Source organism: Phocoena phocoena, chromosome 11 (assembly GCF_963924675.1).
Source record: "Phocoena phocoena chromosome 11, mPhoPho1.1, whole genome shotgun sequence".
In the NCBI taxonomy this organism is placed as follows: Eukaryota; Metazoa; Chordata; class Mammalia; order Artiodactyla; family Phocoenidae; genus Phocoena; species Phocoena phocoena.
The window spans coordinates 5,582,506-5,601,463 of NC_089229.1; the positions used below are offsets into that span (position 1 = coordinate 5,582,506).

Below are 18,958 nucleotides of genomic sequence, written 5' to 3' on the forward strand. Positions count from 1 at the left end.
TGAGACACTCACTGAGTGACCCTGAGCAAACCAGTCTCTCTGGAAACTTTTTTCTCAGCTGTGAAATGGGGAAGCAATATTGCAAGATATTTCCAATATTGTTGAGATTATTTATGAGAATAAATATAAAAGGAACTTACCATAGTGCAGGGCCCGTAGAAGTTACTCAAAAAATTAGGAGTTCACATTTGGAGGAGATATGACAAATGAGCTATTGTGTGGAAGATTAAATGGCAGTACGTGGTCATTTACGATTTAAAGCTACGAAGAGGCCTGTGTGCTGATGGCGCCCATGTTTCTATCTCCATCTTCGACCCCAGACTCACCACTGTCCACAGACCAAACCAGGGCTGCTGCTGGCCCTCCTTGCCACACCCCGAGAAGCCTTCCTCTCCGGACCTCCCTCCATCATTCAAGCAGAAACAGGATTAGCCTTGATTCCCATCTTTCCCTTACCGGCCCCTCTCCCCGGTCCAGTCCACTGGCAAGTCCTGTCGGCTGCATCCTGTACCGTATCCTGAGCCCATCCACCTCTCTGCATCCCCACGGCCGCTGGGGCTCCACCCTGTGCACTTCAGTAACCCCTGCAGTGCCCTTCCTGTTCCTGTTCTTGCGTCTTACAGTCTCCGTTTCACATGACATCAGAGCTATCTGTTCAAAACATGAGTCAGATCTCATCAGACCCCGTTGGTTAAGATGCCCTGTGGCTTCTGGTCACCTGCTGAATAAACGTCAGACGAAAACCTGGCTTTTGGCACTCAGCGTGTGAGGTCTCCCCCCCGGAAATTCTTCGGACTACACTATCTAAAATTCCTCAGCACTTAGAACATCCTGAGGTTTTGTTTGTTTACTTGTTCATTACTAGGAAATACGTTCCCTGGGAGTGGGCGCCTTCTCTGTCCTGCTCACTGTTGGAACTTTAGTGCCTTAAACAGATCCTATGTCTTCATACAGAACATGTTGGGCACCTAATGTGAGCTCAATGAGTATTTACAGGATGAGTAAATAAGGCTCTGCAAAGTTCACAGTAATTGGAGTAGCCAGGAAAAGCTGGACGAGAAAGGTGAGACTGGAGCTTGAGTTGGACCGTGGCTGGGCTGTCAGTTTGTGCTGAGGACGGGGCAGAGGGTGGGACTCGGGACAGCTTTCAGGATTGCAGCCTGGTGGAAGGACAGGACACGGAGCTGAAGGCAGTGGAGATGTGGCCGGGGCGGGGACACCAAATCTGTGACGCTTCTGTGAGGAGTTCTGTTTCTCAAGGCAAGATGGAACAGAGGACACAACCATTTTGTTTTGTTTTGTTGTGCGGTACATGGGCCTCTCACTGGTGCGGCCTCTCCCGTTGCGGAGCACAGGCTCCGGACGCGCAGGCTCAGCGGCCATGGCTCACGGGCCCAGCCGCTCCGCGGCATGTGGGATCTTCCTGGACGGGGGCACGAACCCGTGTCCCCTGCTCGGCAGGCGGACTGTCAACCACTGTGCCACCAGGGAAGCCCCAGGACAGAGCCATTTTGAAATGCAGGCTGGAGAAGAAGGTGGAGGCATTTACCCTAAAGTGTGGGTCAAAGGGTGGTGCTGATGGTGGCAGTTCATCGGAGGCTTCTGATAGGGGATGATGACACGAGACAGGAGGACTTTAGGAGATGGTGTCAGCAGAGTAATGGATGCACCTGATGGGAGAGCAGCTGGAATCAGGGGTACCTGTCACCAGGCCCTGGGAGTGGTCAGCCCCTCACCATCACCATCAGCCTGCATTTGCTGAGCACCTCTGCTGTGTGAAGGATGCCACGGAGTTCCTGGGAGGGGATCGGCGTGCCCCTCCTGGTGTGCAGCTCTGTTCTATGAGTGGTCGGGGGTCGGGGTGACAGGGGCCTCGGTATTCTTGGCCTGTGGTGCCTGCGGAGGAGCTTCCACCCTATGAGTGTGGGCTCGGTTAGAAAGGAGAGATGGGAAATATTTCTCCTTGATTTGGCAGCCTTTTTAAAGCCCTAGGTATTTGGACTTGGGGCCTATTTTCATAGCTGTGTCCGAAGTCCAGTGAGTAGCTAGAATTTCTTATTAGACGACTTTAAGCTACTTGTGGCAGGTGGGCATTTTAAAAATGAAAATCAAATGTAGGGGGAGGTACCTGTGGCCTGTGGTGTATAGAACAGGAGGTTTCCCTTTTCACTGTGGCTGCAAGGAAACCCCAAATCAGATTTTTGGATTTTTGCTGTCATAGCAACTCTGACTTTTAGGTTGCTGTAGCTCTTTTTTAGTCTGTTCCCTGTTCCTCTGTTTTCGTGGGTCTCCGTTAGATGTCTTTTTATGTGAGCTTATTCAATCTGTGGTAAAGGCAGGGTTTGCATTTGTTCAGTGCTTCAAGGCCTACTCCTCGGCCTGGGGGTCAGCACCGGAGCCGGGAGCGGAAGTCAGCCCCTTTGTGAAAGGGGAGCAGCGCCAGCTCCGCTCCTTCCACACGGCGTCCCCAGATTGAAAGTTTGTGTTTATGAGGTTCTGAATGTAGTCTCATTTTTTCCTATCTGGTTTGGACCATCTCTACCAGCTGGTAAATAGGAAATGTTCACGGTAGGAAGCCAATACTCTGCAGAGTGTAAACAGATGGAATCGATATAAAGTGACAAGTTAGACTGCTGTTGAGGCTACAGAGCCAAAACCAAGAACGTAACAGTCGGCTCCTTACTCCGTTCCAGTTCATTTAGTCCTGAACAGCGCTTCATATCTGCACAGCTGTGTTGTTCTTGTTCTCCCCCTTCCTTTCTTCTGGGTTGATAATGACAATTTCAAAGAAAAACTTTAATTAAAGATTTTATACGAAATAACCAAAAGTAGAATAATAAGGAAAATGAGCATTGATGTGTTTATTGTAAGAGAAATCCTTTTTCTTGGCTTCAGTTTTTAAAATGTACTCCTTAAATTTAAAATGAGTTTAGTCGTGGTGACAGAAAGGTGCCAGACTGACAGCAGTGGCTGCCGAACCCTGCGTTTTGCTGCGGAGCCAAGACAGAGGGGCGGCCAGAGGCCCCCTCCCCTGCGTCTCAGTCCGCAGGCAGGCGGGTGGGCTGCCGTCCCCAACCCCCTGCTGCTAGAAACCAGGTGAGGAAGGTGGCTCCAGGTGAGGAGGGAGCAGAAAACAGCGAATCAGGAGCTAATTTGGATAGCATGGTGCAGGTTGCCCTCTGGCCCGAGGAAGGTTTGCCTTCCCCCGGGAGGGGCCCCACCAGAGCCAGGCCTGGAGAGGGGGAATTCTGGGCTCCAGGGAGGAAACCTTAGGCCCTTTCTCACCTTCTTTCAAGTCTGGGTGGTCATATTTATTTGGGTTCACAGCTTTCCTTCCTGGAGCTCCCAGTGCTATAAAAAGAATTTTAAACAAAGAACTATAGAGTGAGAATCACATCCACTGTTGGCAGTTTACTGAACCATCTGAACTCAGTGGGGTACAAACATGAAGCAGTTTGATTCTTTGCTTCTTACACGGGCGTCGGTGCATCTGCCTTCCTCGTCCCCGAAGGCTGTCTTAGCAGATCCCACGGCTCTCTGGTCACGTTCAGGTAGAACACGCCCAGCATAGACTAGTCCAGTTTTAAACCCGGAGCTCAGATGCAGCTCAGCTGGCCGCTCCTCCCTCCTTGCAGCTCCACGGGTCCCGGAGGCGGAGGGGGAGGGCCAGGGGGGCTGCGGGCTCGTTGGCGACTCTTTCCCTCCTTCTGCTTCCTTCCTCCCCGGTTCGTGGGATCCGTGATGAGGGCTGAGGAAGGGGAGCTGGCCTCCTCCCCCCTTCACTGGTGTGCTCTGTGGGGAGCAGGTAAAGGCTGCTCTCATGGGGCACATGGGGAGTTACTAGGACAGTGCTTTGGGGGCCTCTGAACTCGGTGGTTTTCTGGTAACGAGCAGCTCTGGCCTAATCCCCCAGCACCTCCTCAGCCCTCCTGCCGGTGGTCCACCTCGCCTTCTCATGCTGTGTGTTGTCCCCTCACTTGAGAAGCAGCCCTGGGAGCAGGACAGCTCAAGCCTTCTGCCTTTCTTTTTCTTTTGAAAAAAGCTTTTCACACAAGTTTTAAAGGTTACTTTCCATTTACAGTTATTACAAAATATTGGCTATTTTCCTGTGTTGTACAATATGTCCTTGAGCCTCTCTTACACCCAATAGTTTGTACCTCCCACTTCCCTACCCCTGTGTTGCCCCACCCCTCTCCCCACTGGTAACCACTAGTTTGTTCTCTGTATTTGTGAGTCTGCTTCTTTTTTGCTACATTCACTAGTTTGTTTTATTTTTTAGATTCCACATGTAAGCGATATCGTACAGTATTTGTCTTTCTCTATTTGACTTATTTCACTTAGCATAATGCCCTCCAAATCCATCCATGTTGCTGCAGATGGCAAAATTTCGTTCTTTTTAATGGCTGAGTAGTATTCCATTGTATATTTTGTATATACCACACCTTCTTTAGCCACTCATCTGTTGATGGATACTTAGGTTTCTTCCATATCTTGGCAATTATAAATAATGCTGCTATGAACGCTGGGGTGCGTGTATCTTTTCAAATTAGTGTTTTTGGTTTCTTGGGTTATATACCAAGGAATGGAATTACTGCGTCACATGGTAGTTCTATTTCTTTCTTTCTTTCTTTTTTTTTTTTTGAGAAACCTCCGTACTGTTTTCCACAGTGCACCAATTTATGTTCCCACCAACAATGGGAGAGTTCACTTTTCTCCACATCCTCACCAACATTTTTTATTTGTGTTCTTTTTGATGATAGCCATTCTGACAGGTGTGAGGTGATTTCTCATTGTGGGTTTGATTTGCATTTCCCTGCTGATTAGCGATGTTGAGCATCTTTTTATGTGCCTGTTGGCCATCTGCATTTCCTCTTTGGAAAAATGCCTACTCAATTCTTCTGCCCATTTTTTAATCGGGTTGTTTGTTTTTTTGATGTTGAGCTGTATGAGCTGTTTATGTATGTTGGATATTAATCTCTTATCAGTCATATCATTTGCAAATATTTTCTCCCATTCAGTAGGTTGTCTTTTTGTTTTGTTGATGGTTTCCTTTGCTGTGCAAAAGCTTTTAAGTTTATTTAGGTCCCAATTGTTTATTTTTGCTTTTATTTCCTTTGCTTTAGGAGATGGATCCAAAATATATTGGTGCAATCTATGTCAATGAGTGTTCTGCCTATGATTTCCTCAAGGAGTTTTATAGCATCCAGTCTTACATTTAGGTTTTTAATCTATTTTGAGTTTATTTTTGTATGTGGTGTTAGAGAATGTTCTAATTTCATTCTTTTAAATGTAACTGTCCAGTTTTCCCAGCACCACTTATTGAAGAGACTGTCTTTTCTCCACTGTATATTCTTGCCTCTTTTGTCATAGATTGACCATAAGTGTGTGGGTTTATTTCAGGGCTCTCTCTCCTGTTCCATTGATCTATCAGTCTGTTTTTGTGTCAGTACCATACTGTTTTGATTACTGTAGCTGTGTAGTATAGTCTGAAGTCAGGGAGTATGATTCCTCCAGTTCTGTTCTTCTTTCTCAAGACTGTTTGAGGGTCATTTGTGTTTCCATACAAATTTTAAAATTATTTGTTCTAGTTCTATGAAAAATGCCATTGGTATTTTGATAGGGATTGCATTGAATCTGTAGATTGCCTTGGGTAGTATGGTCATTTTAACAATATTGCTTCTTCCAGTCCAAGAACATGGTATATCTTTCCATCTGTTTGTGTCATCTTCAATTTCTTTCATCAGTGTCTTATAGTTTTTGGAGTACAGGTCTTTTGCCTCCTGAGATAGGTTTATTCCTAGGTATTTTATTCTTTTTGATGTGATGGTAAGTGGGGTTGTTTCCTTAATTTCTCTTTCTGATACTTCGTTGTTAGCCTTCTACCTTTCTTGTTCTCCACTTAACTCATGGAAAATTCACGTGTCCTGTCCATGCCAACAATAGGCATGTAGACCACTCTAATCTTCCCCTCCTGCTCTGCTATTTCTGTTCAATTCTCAGTTTCTTCCCCCAGGAAGGTGTAGAGCAGATCACTGTGTCCACAGAAATGACATGCCTATCTGCCGTTCTGCAGGCACCAGTCCTGTCTGTATAAGGATTTCATTGGCTCACCAAAGCTTCTTCCCCATGAATGCTGCAATCAATCACCCATCCATCCATCTGTTCATCCGTTCATCCATCTATCACTGCATGCATACATCCATCTCTCCCTCCATCTGTCCATCCATCTATTATCCATCCATCCATCCTTCCTTCTGTCCATTTGTCCATCCATCATCCGTCTATCTATCCATCCACTCACCCATCCACCCATCCACCCATCCACCCATCCATCCATCCATCCATCATCCATACATTCATCCACTTAACACTTATTCGTTGATCCAGGCCCTGTTCTTGGCCCTGGACTCCTGTCCACTCAAGACTTTCTGGAAGAGGTAGAGGCGCTGGCTGGTGTGGGGGTTAGTGCTGGTTCTGCCAGTTACTGTTCTCCAGCATGTGTGTGTGGCTATCTGGCTATTTATATCTCTGTCCTCAGCCTTTGGTCCTGATCAGCAGTTCCTATCAGACCACCATCTATTGAGTATGTTCCCTGGGAGATACCTGCACACATGAGCTCATTTCTTGTTTTTAATAAATTTTGATGAAATTCTACTATATCTACCCATTTTTCTTTCTTTCTTTCTTATAAATTTATTTATTTATTTATATTTTACCTTTGGCTGCGTTGGGTCTTCGTTGCTGCGCGCGGGCTTTCTCTAGTTGTGGCGAGCGGGGGCTACTCTTCGTTGCGGTGTGCGGGCTTCTCATTGCGGTGGCTTCTCTTGTTGCGGAGCACGGGCTCTAGGCGTACGGGCTTCAGTAGTTGTGGCACGCCGGCTCAGTAGTTATGGCTCGCGGGCTCTAGAGCGCAGGCTCAGTAGTTGTGGCGCACGGGCTTAGTTGCTCCGCGGCATGTGGGATCTTCCCAGACCAAGGACTGAACCAGTGTCCCCTGTACTGGCAGGCGGATTCTTAACCACTGCGCCGCCAGGGAAGCCCACGTGAGCTCATCTTACCTGCACACACTGATACAGTGCCCTTCTTCATTCCCATTTCACAGACGAGGAAACTGAAGTTAGGAAGAGTCAGGTCACTGTTCCAAGGTTACCCGAACGATGGCGGCCCGAAGTACTTTGTGTAGTTTTCTGTATCTGGAGGAGGTTTCTGTTCCCTACTCCCTCCCTGGCTTTACTGTTCAGGACAGATATTCTGTGCTCCATGTAGTAACACTTGTGAGTCTGCCCTCCATGAATTCATCTAAATCTTTTGGGGAAAGTTTTAATTTAATTTTGCTCCTACCACTTCCTTTTCAGTAATCACTTCCTCCTTTTGTACTCCTGTGTGAAACGGGGCTTTTTTTCCTTTCTTGAAATGTTAGGTGAGCGAGTCCTGGTTTATGTAGCCATACTTCAGAACTTTTAGGCTTTGTAGCCTGCTTTTTCCTAGCCCTGCTGTCCAGACGGAAGAAGCGAACCTTTTAATGCATCTTCACTGTGGTTCGCTTCTCTAGATTGCTTGGTTCTGAACCATCCCCAGGGCTCAGTCATCTCCCCGTATGGGGGCCCTGAGGACAGGAAGAGGGTCAGATGCTGCCCTTCGCGCAGGGTCTGTGGTGCTGCAGGGGGAGCCTGGGGGCTGTGGGGGCCTGGGGTGCAGCAGGGAGCTGGGGGGTCTAGCAGGGGGCCGGGAAGGGCGGCGCACTCCTAAGCCTGGCGCAGGGCTCAGAGCATGGGTCTGGGGCAGGTGGCGGGGAAGAGAAGACTTGAGGGCAGGTCTTCAGAGGGTCTCAGGCCATTTCCTGGCTCTGGAGCCTTAACGTCATAATTAGCTATTGTTTTGGTTTTCTTTTTAAATCCTCATTGCTTCTGTGTTTGTGCACCTGAAGCTGCCTGACACCTACCACCCACTCAGATATCTGGGGTTGCATGGGAGGGAGTGGAACAGGGGTTGTGAACTTTTTCTGTGAAGATGGTAAATATTTGTATTTTGGCTGGCCAGACTGCTCAGTCAGACTACTCAGCTCTGCCCCTGTAGGGGAAACAGCCCGAGGCAACTCATTTACATAAATGAATGGGGGCGTGGCTGGGCACCAATAAAATTTACTTTTGGATCCTGAAATTTGAAACTCAGATAACTTTCACGTGTCACAAAATATCCTTCTTTTGATTTTTTTCAACCGCTTAAAAATGTAAAAGCCATTCTCAGCTTGCAGGCATATAAAAACAGGCAGCAGGCAGGAGTTTGCATCACCTGGAACGCAGGAAAGGGAGCTCGGCCACCACAGGCGCTGGAGCTGGGCCGGGAGAGCACCTTTCTCAAGCTGGTCTCTGGGCCCTCACAGGGCAAGACCACGCTTTCCTTTCTGAGAAGCTGGATTTGGGAGGAGGCCCCTTTCCTCCCGTGAGCTGTACAGCCTTTCTCCTCTCTCCGTGGATTTGGCCCTCTCTGAACCCTCCTCCAGAGAAGCAGTGGGGAAGTGAAGGGGGATGGAGCTCCTGGAGAGCAGAGGGCAGGCAGGGAGTAGGGAGGTCCCCTCCCGCAGGGGAGGAGCTGGGTACCACCTTCAGGCAGGAATTCACCAAAATGTCAAGATGGAGGTCAGGGGGCCAGTGTCGGGATGGAAGTGCCGTCAGAAGAGCAGGAGAGACGGCGCCAGCTCCTGCCCCGGAGCGGACAGGAAGGCGTTTGGGCAGCAACACGGCTGTAAACTCACTGTGCAAATATTTATGAGCATCCACGCTGTCCAGGGACTGTCGTAAGCCTAAGGATACAGCAGCAAATGAAACCAAATCTGCTTGCGTGGCATTTACATTTCAATGGAAGAAGAAAGACAATAAACAGAGACAGAAATATGAAATGTGCAGGTGTGGGTGAACGCGAAGGAGAAAAGGGACGAGGGTGCATTTTTGCGCAGGTCATCGGGAAGGCCTCTCGGGGCAGGTGGCACATGACCGAGACCTGAATGAGGACCTCAGGGAGCCGTCCAGCGGAGGGAGCCAGACGTGCAGAAGCCTTGATGGCTGAGCGCCTGGTGTGTGTGAGAACGCGCAGGGAGGCCTGTGTGGCTGGAGCAGGAAAGGGCCAGGGGACTTGGCGGGTGAGGTCAGGAGGTGGTGGGGGTCAGATCGTCCAGGGCTCTGGGCGTGGTGAAGAGACCCCGGAGGGCTTGGGAAGCGAGGGAGCTCAGTGTGGCTGGAGCCCAGGGCCTTGCTGGGTGAGAGCTGGGGCTGGGGTGGAAGGAACAGGAGGCTCAGAGCCGGTGGCTCTTAACGCACACGTGTCCCAGTTGGAGCCAAATGGCAGACGTTGGGCTGGCCCAGAGAGGAGCCGGATGCTGCCCACACCATCCCGATTTCTCTCTCTGCGTTTCCTCTCCCACCTCTTCTCCCTTTTCAAGGGAGAGGGAAGCGGGGCGAGGCAGGGGCAGGTCCTTTTACTCCTTTGTGTTTTTCTTCTTTCCCGTCACCGTCAGGGGTAGGACGAGTCTTCACACCACGGCCCTAACTCTGGTGCCTCTGATAAGCCTCGCCATCTGCACCTCCATCTAGATCTTGCCAAACTTCAGTCTGACAGATGATAAGAAACTTGGAGACATACCTCTGGTGGGTGTGAGCTCTGTGCCAGATTTGCTGCTTCCCTGCTTTCCACGCTGGGTCCATCTGGGTTACTTTGGGTTTTAAAAAAGCGCATCGCCTCATGTGCTCCCAGAAGAGGTGAATCAGGGTTTGGCAGCAGACAAGGTACCGAGGGGTTTTTTTTGGCCACGGGCACAAGCGCTCTCTGTGGCTGGGGCCCTGTGCTTTTAGACAAAGTGGTGGAGCTGAGGGTGGACGTGCACGAGCCGTCTCGCTCCAGCTGATGCTCTCCCTCCTCTTCCTTGCTTGGTCTTCCTGATTCTGAATATTAAGCTCGTTTCAGCCAATGCTCTCTGGTCGGTGGAAGTGGGAGATGTGTACACAGTTCAGCACAGGGCCTTGCAAACATCCAGTTCACATTTGTTCAATTACCATATTATTGTAATCTTTATTACATTGAATGTAATCATTGTTACGTTCAGGATAGGCCCCGAGGAGGTGTGTGTTCGTCAACATATAACGAGGCTTCCTCAGAGTGTGGCTGTTTTCCAGGCAGGTGAAAAGAAGATGGATTCACTCATTCATTTACTCAAGCACATGCTTACAGAGGCTGTTCTAGACCCCGGCGTGAAGCAGTGGACAGAGCCCCGCTCTCAGGGAGCACACTTGCCAGAGGGAGAGACAGACAGTAAAGACGAGCATTAAATGCATTGGTGAGAAGTACCCTGCAGAAGATGAGTGCTGCGGGTGGGATCAGGAAAGGCCTTTTGGATCAGATGACACCTGGGCCAAGACCTGCGGGAAGTGAGGGCAGAGCCAGTGGGTGTCTGGGGAAGAAGTTTCCAGACAGAAGGAGCAGCAAATGCAAAGGCCTTGAGGCAGGAGGTTCCTGGGCTGGCACCCACGAGAAGCAGAGAGACCGTGGCCCGAAGGCAACGAGCCAGTGGGCGGCTGGGGGGATGGAGAGCCGGCAGGAGCCGGTCTGCGGGGCTCTGGCCTTTCACCTGGAGGGGACGAGAGCGACTGGAGGGCGTGCTCAGCCTTAGCTACACAGAACCCTGGCTGCTGCTGGAGCCTCAGCTGTGGGATCAGGCGTGGACACTGGGGGCCCAAGTGGGAAGCCGTCACACCAGCCCAGCCAGTAGGGTGTGAGGCGGAGAGACTGGGCTGGGTTCTGGAAACGTTCTGAAGGGAGGGCCACTGGGCTCTCGGGCTGGCCCGGATGTGGGATGTGAGTGAAGAATCTGGTGGGAAGGCCCGGCCACGGTGGGACGGGGCGGAGCTGGGCGTCTGCTGGCCTCTAGAGCTGGATGTCCTGACTGGGGCTCCGAGAAGGAGCCAGGGCTGGAGACAGACACTGAGAGGCATCAGCTGCTCATTAAGGCTACAGGCCTGGGCCGCCCGGGACGGAGTGTGCTTAGACAAGCCAGGAGACCCGAGGCCCGAGTCTGCAGATGCCCAGAACTCAGAGGCCGGGAGATGAGGAGGGACCGGCACGGACCAGGCCAAGCCCGAGCCAGAAAGCCGAGGAGAACCCGGGGCGGGAGTGTGGAAGCCGGTGGGGGAGGAGGCGTACGTCCAGGAAGAAGGGGCGGTGAGCTGGGAGGAGGGCTGCTGCGGAGACAGCAAGATGGGCGCCCAGGAGCCGCCGGGCCTGGCAAGGTCGCCCTGACAAGGTCACAGTTTCTGTGCAGTGCTGCGGACAGAACTGATCGGGTGTGGGGGGAGACAGGCTGGAGACAGGACGCACAGACAGCTTTCGAGGGGGAATTTGCAAAAGGGAAGGAGTGGCTGGGGGCAGGGGTGAGGCGGGGCGAGGAGGGAGGGCTCACCTCTCAGACGGTTCGTCATCGTGGACACGAGCTCAGAGCTGGGCACAGCGGGGCACGGGCAGTTCCTGATGGGCGCGAGAGCAGTGGTGGCCGGCGCAGGACCAGAGGCCGCTGGCCGGGTGTGGAGGCACACAGGCTGGGCGTGTCGGGGAGCACGGGGCCTTGCCGTCCAGTTGCTTCTGGTTTCTCTGCAAGTGAGGAGGAAGGTTATCAGCGGAGAGGAAGGAGACGGGGTGGGAAGGGAGGCGGAGAGTGGAGAAGGTGGGAAATGTGCCCGGTGGTGGGTGAGCGGACCGCCCAGGCAAGCATCACCACGCGCACCTGCTGGCGGGGTGGACGGTCTTGAGTGAGGGGACCCAGGTGAGTGCTCGATGGCCCGTCCTCTCGGGCCGCATCAGGCGCTTGGAAGAGGCGGTGAGTTGGATCTGACCAGGGTTAGGGTCTAGCCAAGACCAGGAAGGCAGGAGGAGGGAGGTGACGGTCAAGCACACAGGCACCGGGTCACTGTAAAGATGGGCCGTGGGGAGGCGTGCGGAGGAGAGGGACCAGCAGGCGGGGTCCTGGAGGGGAGAAGGGTGTTGGGGTTCGGGCTGAAAGACGGGGGGCGTTGGATGTGGGACTTCGTTTGGAGAGCGGCAGTTAGTGGTGACGAGGCGTGAGTTTGAGGAGGCAGGTGACCTCTGGATGGGAGGAGGACAGGAGCTGAGTCAGAGGCCGGCTAACATCCCCGGGGGCCCGGGGGGCGGAGGCAGGAGGGCCGCAGATGACCCAGCCGGGAGGAGCTGGGGCAGAGGCCAGCTCAGTGGTTCCTCCTGCGTGATCCCTAAGATGGCCACCCTGGGAGGGGGCTGGCAGGAGGCTCCTTCAAGTCAGAGACAGTGTAGGGACCCATCAGAGGAGGCGTTGAGGAAACTAGGAAAAACCCTGTTCATCTTAGAGTCTTCCCTAAACTCCTTCCTTAAGGAGCACTAATTTCCCTCCGAGTCTGGGCTGGACTTGGATGTGATCTAGTACAGGATGCAGAGTCAGACCTTCCAGGATCTGGCCATACCAGACGTTCATCACCCTGCATCCACAACCCTCTTCACGCCCAGCTGTACTCAGTGCCTTCCTGTCCTGTCCTGCCCCGGCCCCCTCCTGGCTCAGATGCCGCCTCCTGCAGGAAGCCTCCCAGGTGGCTCTGCTGGAAGTGTTGTGGCTCTTGTTCCCATGGTTCCTATCTTGGTGAATATTTATGAATATTTATTTACATGCCTTATCTGCTCTGCGGGAGGTGCAGTTTGGGGGTGGACTTGAGTTTGAAACCCAGCATCATTATCGTCTAACCAGGTGATGATGGGCAACTCCTGTGGCCTCCCCCACCCTCGGTTTTATCTAAAAGTGGGGAAACGGTACGTCCTTCGTACCGGCTCGGGAGAGTGCAGTCACAGGGCTCTGTGCTTGGCACGGGTGAGCCCTGGCGGCTGTTTCTCTCCTTTACATAGAAGTGGCTCAAGGGCAGGCACGCGGCCCCGTGTCTCCACGGGACCTAACCAAATGCCTTTCAGGTCTCTGTGCCCAATAAATATGCATTTGCTGAATTTGGGAAAGATCACTGTAAAGCTTTTCTGTAATATCTTTTAAAAATTCAGAGGGGTTGGAATATACACTCATATTTTTCAGTTCCTAGTAAAAATGGTTTGCATGTGGCTGTGAAAAATAAGAATTGTCCAGATCCAGCTATGCCAGAATTACGGTTTTAAAGTATCAATTAACAAAAAAGATTTTTCATATGGCTCTAAAATGCAATGAATTGTGTATGAGACTTACTGCTTTACATCAGAAAAAGTTCTTTTTTTTTTAAACTTACTAAGAGCATTTACAGAGAAAATTGCTTTGAAAACATTCAAGAAATGTAAAGTGTCCCTTTTTCCATAGATATGTCATTTTGCAATACCTACGACTGTGAGTCTTTGAAAACATTTTATTTTACAAGAAGTATTTAAACACGTTCACTTTTATTATTACCATCTTGATTTTTAACGCTGGATCTTTTGACTTTTCCTAAATCTCTTTTTATACACAGGTTTTCAAAAACATTAAAACTGTTATCAAAGCCCTTAAGCTCATTGATGTTAACAAGACGGGTCTGGTCCAACCACATGCGCTGAGGAGGGTTCTGGAGACCTTCTGTTTGAAGATGAAAGATGATGAATACAAAAAGTAAGTAAACGAAGGTATGGTGAGAGATTGTTCAGTAGGACTTTCAGCCAATTTCAAAATGGGACCTGTTGGGTTCACTGGATCCAGGCAGCGTCCTTCCCTCCTGCCTTCTCTGTCTTGACTGTTTTTAAAAGAGGTCCTCAATCTGCATTTCTCCCATGTTCGTGAAGCTCTCCACGAATTCTCCAAAGTGAGAGCTAACGGTTCTAATTCCTCCAGTCCCCGCGGGTGAGAGTCATCTGGCCTGCAGCTTTGAACGCATCTCGATGATTTAAGTCATCCATCACCAGTGGTCTCTCTTTGCCTGCCTGGGACCTCGCCCACCACCCCATGGGTTTCCAGTTCACAGTTGACTTTTACTCAGAGCCCGGGGTTAGGAGAAGAATGAAAAATTTCAGGATTTATTTGTTGGTTGATGTGCTCCCTATTGGCTCTCCATCCTGACATGATAACAGAAGCTTAATTTTCCTTTGAGGACTTTGTTGCTGAGTTTGGGCTGGGCATTGCAGCAGGGGGACGTTAGCTGCTTCTTGGCGTTTGACTCGAGGGCAGTGTGGTGAAGCCTGCACAGACTTTTTTTGAGCCTCCAATAAACTCCAGATCGTTCAGAAAAGCCAAATGCTTGGATTCTGTGGCTGCTTGAGTATTGAACGGAAGCCACTGGAAGGTGGGTGGGGGGGCTGTGTTTAACTTAATTTATATAGCACTCAGCCAAGAGGCACTCCTCGTCTTCCTGCCTTTCCCCACTTTTCTGAATATCCTCTGGGCCATTAACAAAAGTACCAAGCCTGATGATTTCACTCTGAGCCTGAGAGTTTCACATCACACCGCAGTTATAAATCGCTACTAAAATGGGTCTTTGTGGTTGCTTCCATAGTGTTATAAAGATGATGTTGCCTCTGTTAGTGGAAGAATCTGCTCCTGGAGCAAAAACAAGTCTAGACGGCATGTGCCAACCTCACAGGCACTGCAGGGTCTGAAAAACAAGGAGACTTTTAAAATATGGATATTTCCCAGTATTTTGAATATTTTCTTCCTCTTTTTATTTTTTTTGTCTCCTTATAACCCACCTCAGAATATAAAAGACATAATAGATGTTTTAATTTTTACATCTTTCCGACTGGGAAAATGTCCAGAATAAGATCCAAACAAAACAAATTAAATAATTCTGTGCACGCGATTATAGAACAGCAGCAGCAGTCTTCTAAAACGAGCAATCAAAAAGCAAAACGGTGTTTTATTTGACGATAAACCTTGTGTTTGGCACTAGTTTCCAACCTAGTAAATCTATAAAAAAAAATGTTACTGTCTGTTTCCCCATCTCACAAGTATTGAATAGTAAAGAACTCCACAAATTTTTATTTGAGATATTTTTTTAAGCCTTAAAAACAATACTGTCTGCATGATGAGGCTTTCCTTCAGAATAGAAAAGCAGAAGATCAAAAGTAACCATTTCTTCAATTGCTTTAATGCTTTTCTTATCGAAGCTCAAGAATATACTCTTTTCTTGAGTAGCTGCTTCAGTATTAACTTTGCCTTTTTAGTGTTTGAGCAGGAAACACAATGCAGTTTTGAATCCTTTTTTTTATCTAACAGCTTTCTATTTAATATCAGCCTTCGGCCTGCAGCGAGGTAGGAGTAGCCTGGGCTTTGAAGCCAGGCGCGCTTGGGGTCAGGTCTGTGTCTGCCCTCCCTAGTTGCGGGGCCTCTGGAAGCTCCTGGGCCTCTCTGAGACTCGGCTCTCTCTTAAAGAAATGGGGACTGAGGAGCCCACCTTGCAAGGCTGGCATGAAGATTCTGCGCCTGCAATGTACCTGACATGCAGTAGGTGCTCGTTTCACATCGATGCTATCATAATCGTAAAGATTCCGTGAGTGTCCTTTACTCTTTGAGAAACAGTTCTCTTCAGGCTGCAGAATACCATCCAGCCTATGGAAACAAGGAGCGGGGGAGAAGATTATCTCCAAGTTCCATACTTAGCCAGTGTCCCGAGACCTGCTGGGTTTTGTTCTTCCTTTTCCATCTCACACCATCCTACTTTCCTCTCCATTGCCCTGCAGGACAAAGTATTTGAATCCGGGTAAAATAATTTATGAGCGACCTTGAAAAACAAAGAAACAAAGAAACAAACAAACTCACTAGAATTCAGCCTGCTGCCTGGGCGGATGAATGAAGCCCAAGGCACTGTTCTGGGTGGTGATGCTGGAGAGGTTTGTGGGTCAATTGGCCTCATTCCCTTTGCATCTGAAGTCAGCTTTCCCATGTGACCGTCCTGCCCTGGGTGTCTGCACATGTGTGAGTTCTCCTGCCCACACTTCAGGTACCTGGGGAAATGGCCTTGGTTGCTGTGTCTTAGGAATGGTTCTGTCTCCCATGCCTTGATTCTTGTTAAAAAAAAAAACCTTTTGAGATACTGCATCCTTGAGAAGTACTGAGGCTTCATTTTTGAATTTTATCTGTAGGAAATATTACCATGGAATTGTGTCTGTCTGTTCCCAGTGACTGTGTAGCAGGTATTATGAATGCGGTGGGCTGGGCATTAGGAAAGGTCAGGATTCTCTTATGAGCCAATACCAGTTTGAAGGGATGCTGAATTTTCACCAAAAATAGGAAGGTTGGTGATGAGATTTTTATCGGCATCCTGACACTCTCCTGGAGCTGCAGAGTGGCCGGGACTTTCTGTAGGACGGCAACTCAGAAAGGAACCCTTCAGGTGCCGCCTTCTGGATCCTTGTGCTTACAGCTTGTTTTTGCCAGACAGAGTCTGTGGATGAAAGATGGAGCTATTTAGGGAGTTTCAAGATTAACATCTGGCAGCTATCATATCTCAAGATAATTTTTCTTACTAGAACAATAGGCAAGACTCATCAAAGTGGAAAAAAAGGTATGCGTTGAAATGAATACATGACATCACTCTTTGTTAAATTTGGAAACAGAAAAATAACAACTACTTTAAGTGATAATTCCTAAATTTTTAGAAAGCAGCGTGAAATTAGATAATTATAGAAACCAACACATATGGAGATAATATAACCAAACATTTAAAAACTGTCAATTGTTTATAAATGTAATAATGCAGAGATCGTCTAGAAAACCATTTATCAAGCGGCAGGTTTGAATAGTAGAAATTTCATTTTAGAGGAGAAAAGAATCCAAACATTGTATTTATCTTAACTTTAAAAAAAGAGTATCTCAGTGTATTTCAGGGAGAGACCTTGGTTAAGTGTTTTCGAAATTTCTCTTTATGCATAGACAGCCTAGAATGCTCCAAGAAAAGCTGCCCCGCTCCCACCATCGACTGCTGTAACACGATACGCCATCCTGGGCACAGTTTCTCTCTGCGAAATGATATTCTTGGTCAAGAAGGTGGGCTATGTTCTCTCCTCCACCGGCTGTAGATTTCTCTGGTTATAGAAATTTTATGCTGACTCATGGCCCAGATCCATTCCCCCCAATTATTAAAGGAAGTGGGGAACTGCTTTTGCTGTCTGACTGCAGGGGTGCTCCTCACTCACCCCCAGCGGAGAAGGGAGAAGACCCTACGGGGTACAGGCAGGGGGCGTTCCCTTAGCGGGTCCTGAGACGTACCTCTGCACGCAGATCTGTACACAGCCATCTAGAGAGAGTGAAGTGATCTCCTCCTAAGTATTTGCATTTTTAATTAATTAATTTTCAAACTGAAGTATAGTTGATTGTGTTAGTTTCAGGAGTATCTGCCTTTTTTAAATCTTACAGTAACATTTCGTAGGGTTTACTTCTTTATTCCAGCTCTAGCTAGAAACACACATTAAAATTAATGCCAACCCCAGAGTAAAGGATACCTTAGTAAAAAAAACTTGCTTCATTTACATTTTCTGTATCATAATTTCTGAATACTAATGAACAGTTCTATTTTAGGTTTGCAAAACACTACAACATTGATAAAGATACTGCAGTGGATTATAATGTTGTTTTGAAGAACCTCAGTACAAATAATGACTTGAACCTTAAATATTCTATGAGAAGTCAAGGTAAGTATTTTAAAGTATGATTTCAGTATCCTCTGGCGTGGTAATTCCTCGTCTGTGAATCTGTCCTAAGGAAACACTTTCAAATATGGAAAATGCATTATCCACAAAGACTGTCATGGTATCTTTATTTATAAGAATAACATAAATGCCTAACAACAGGAGAAGGGTTAAGTGAGTCACAGCCTATAGACATGGTAAGATGTGCATCCACGAGCAATGATTTCCATAAAGTTAATCATAACATGGAAAATGTATGTGGAATATCAGTAAATGCTTGGAAAGAAATTCCAAAATATAGATTGTCTTTAAGTGATAAGTGGGTGTTTGATTCTTTCTGCTACTTCTGTATTTTCAAAAATTTTTGTTAATGAACATGTTACTCCTTTAACGATGGGAACAATCTTGATACAGAAGGGCAAATAGTTGAGTAGATGGTATGGTTATACCGGACACGTAAGGCTGGGCTCACGCAGGCATACAACCTTGAGAAGGAAAAACTTTCCTCCTACTGATATTCTTTATCCCAGCCTCTAGAACATAATGCCCAGAGTTGCACAGTTCTGGAGAGAGCAGGGGTCCAGTTCCTCGCGGATGGGTATATGAAAAATGCAATCGGAGAGTCTCCCTTCCAGGCCTTTGGTCATTTGAGGCAAGCAGTTTCTTGCCTCAGGGGTTTACCACGTGTGTACTGGCTCCTTCAAGATGGGTTGTCACTGTCTGGTTTCAGTGCAATTCATTGCAGCAAGTATGTACTAATACCTTCTATGATTCCCAGATCTGCCTGACTAGCAAACTTAAAAATTACAAATTCTTAGATTTCAGCTCAGTTTCACTAACCAAGATAGCTTAGAGCAGACCCCAGGACTCTACTTTTCAAAGCCTTCCAAGTTTTGGGAATTACTAGACAATATGACCTTCCAAGGATGCTTTCATCCCTTACATTTTGTTAGTTCTTGTGCAAGTCCCTGTACTACTAGATCCTTCATTGGGTACAAAGCCAAGTAAAATAATCTAACTTTAAGAAGTATGTGTGCGTGTGTGTATGTGTGTGCGTTTGTATGTATGTGTGCATGTATATATATTTTAATAGGACAGGTAAGACACAAAACAAGTCACATAAAAAATAGCACTAAAACACATCTATTTATTGTGCTCTGTATAGTTACTTTTTAAACCTTAGTTTTAATTTTATTTCTCTCAACAGTTTTGTGAGGTGGGTATTATTATCCCATTTTTTTAAATGAGAAAACTTGACTCCAGGGTGCTAAACGAATTTAGCTAGGAAATGTCTTGGTGC

At 48.2% G+C, this 18,958-nt stretch overlaps 1 protein-coding gene across 1 annotated transcript in view; it reads left to right on the plus strand.

Annotated features, from left to right (window-relative positions):
• EFCAB6 (EF-hand calcium binding domain 6) overlaps positions 1-18,958 on the plus strand; it is a 230,450-nt gene that overhangs the window by 36,294 nt on the left and 175,198 nt on the right. Inside the window, 2 exon segments of the mRNA XM_065887305.1 lie at positions 13,515-13,651; positions 17,549-17,661. Of these exon segments, the coding sequence (XP_065743377.1) occupies positions 13,515-13,651; positions 17,549-17,661 (250 nt within the window).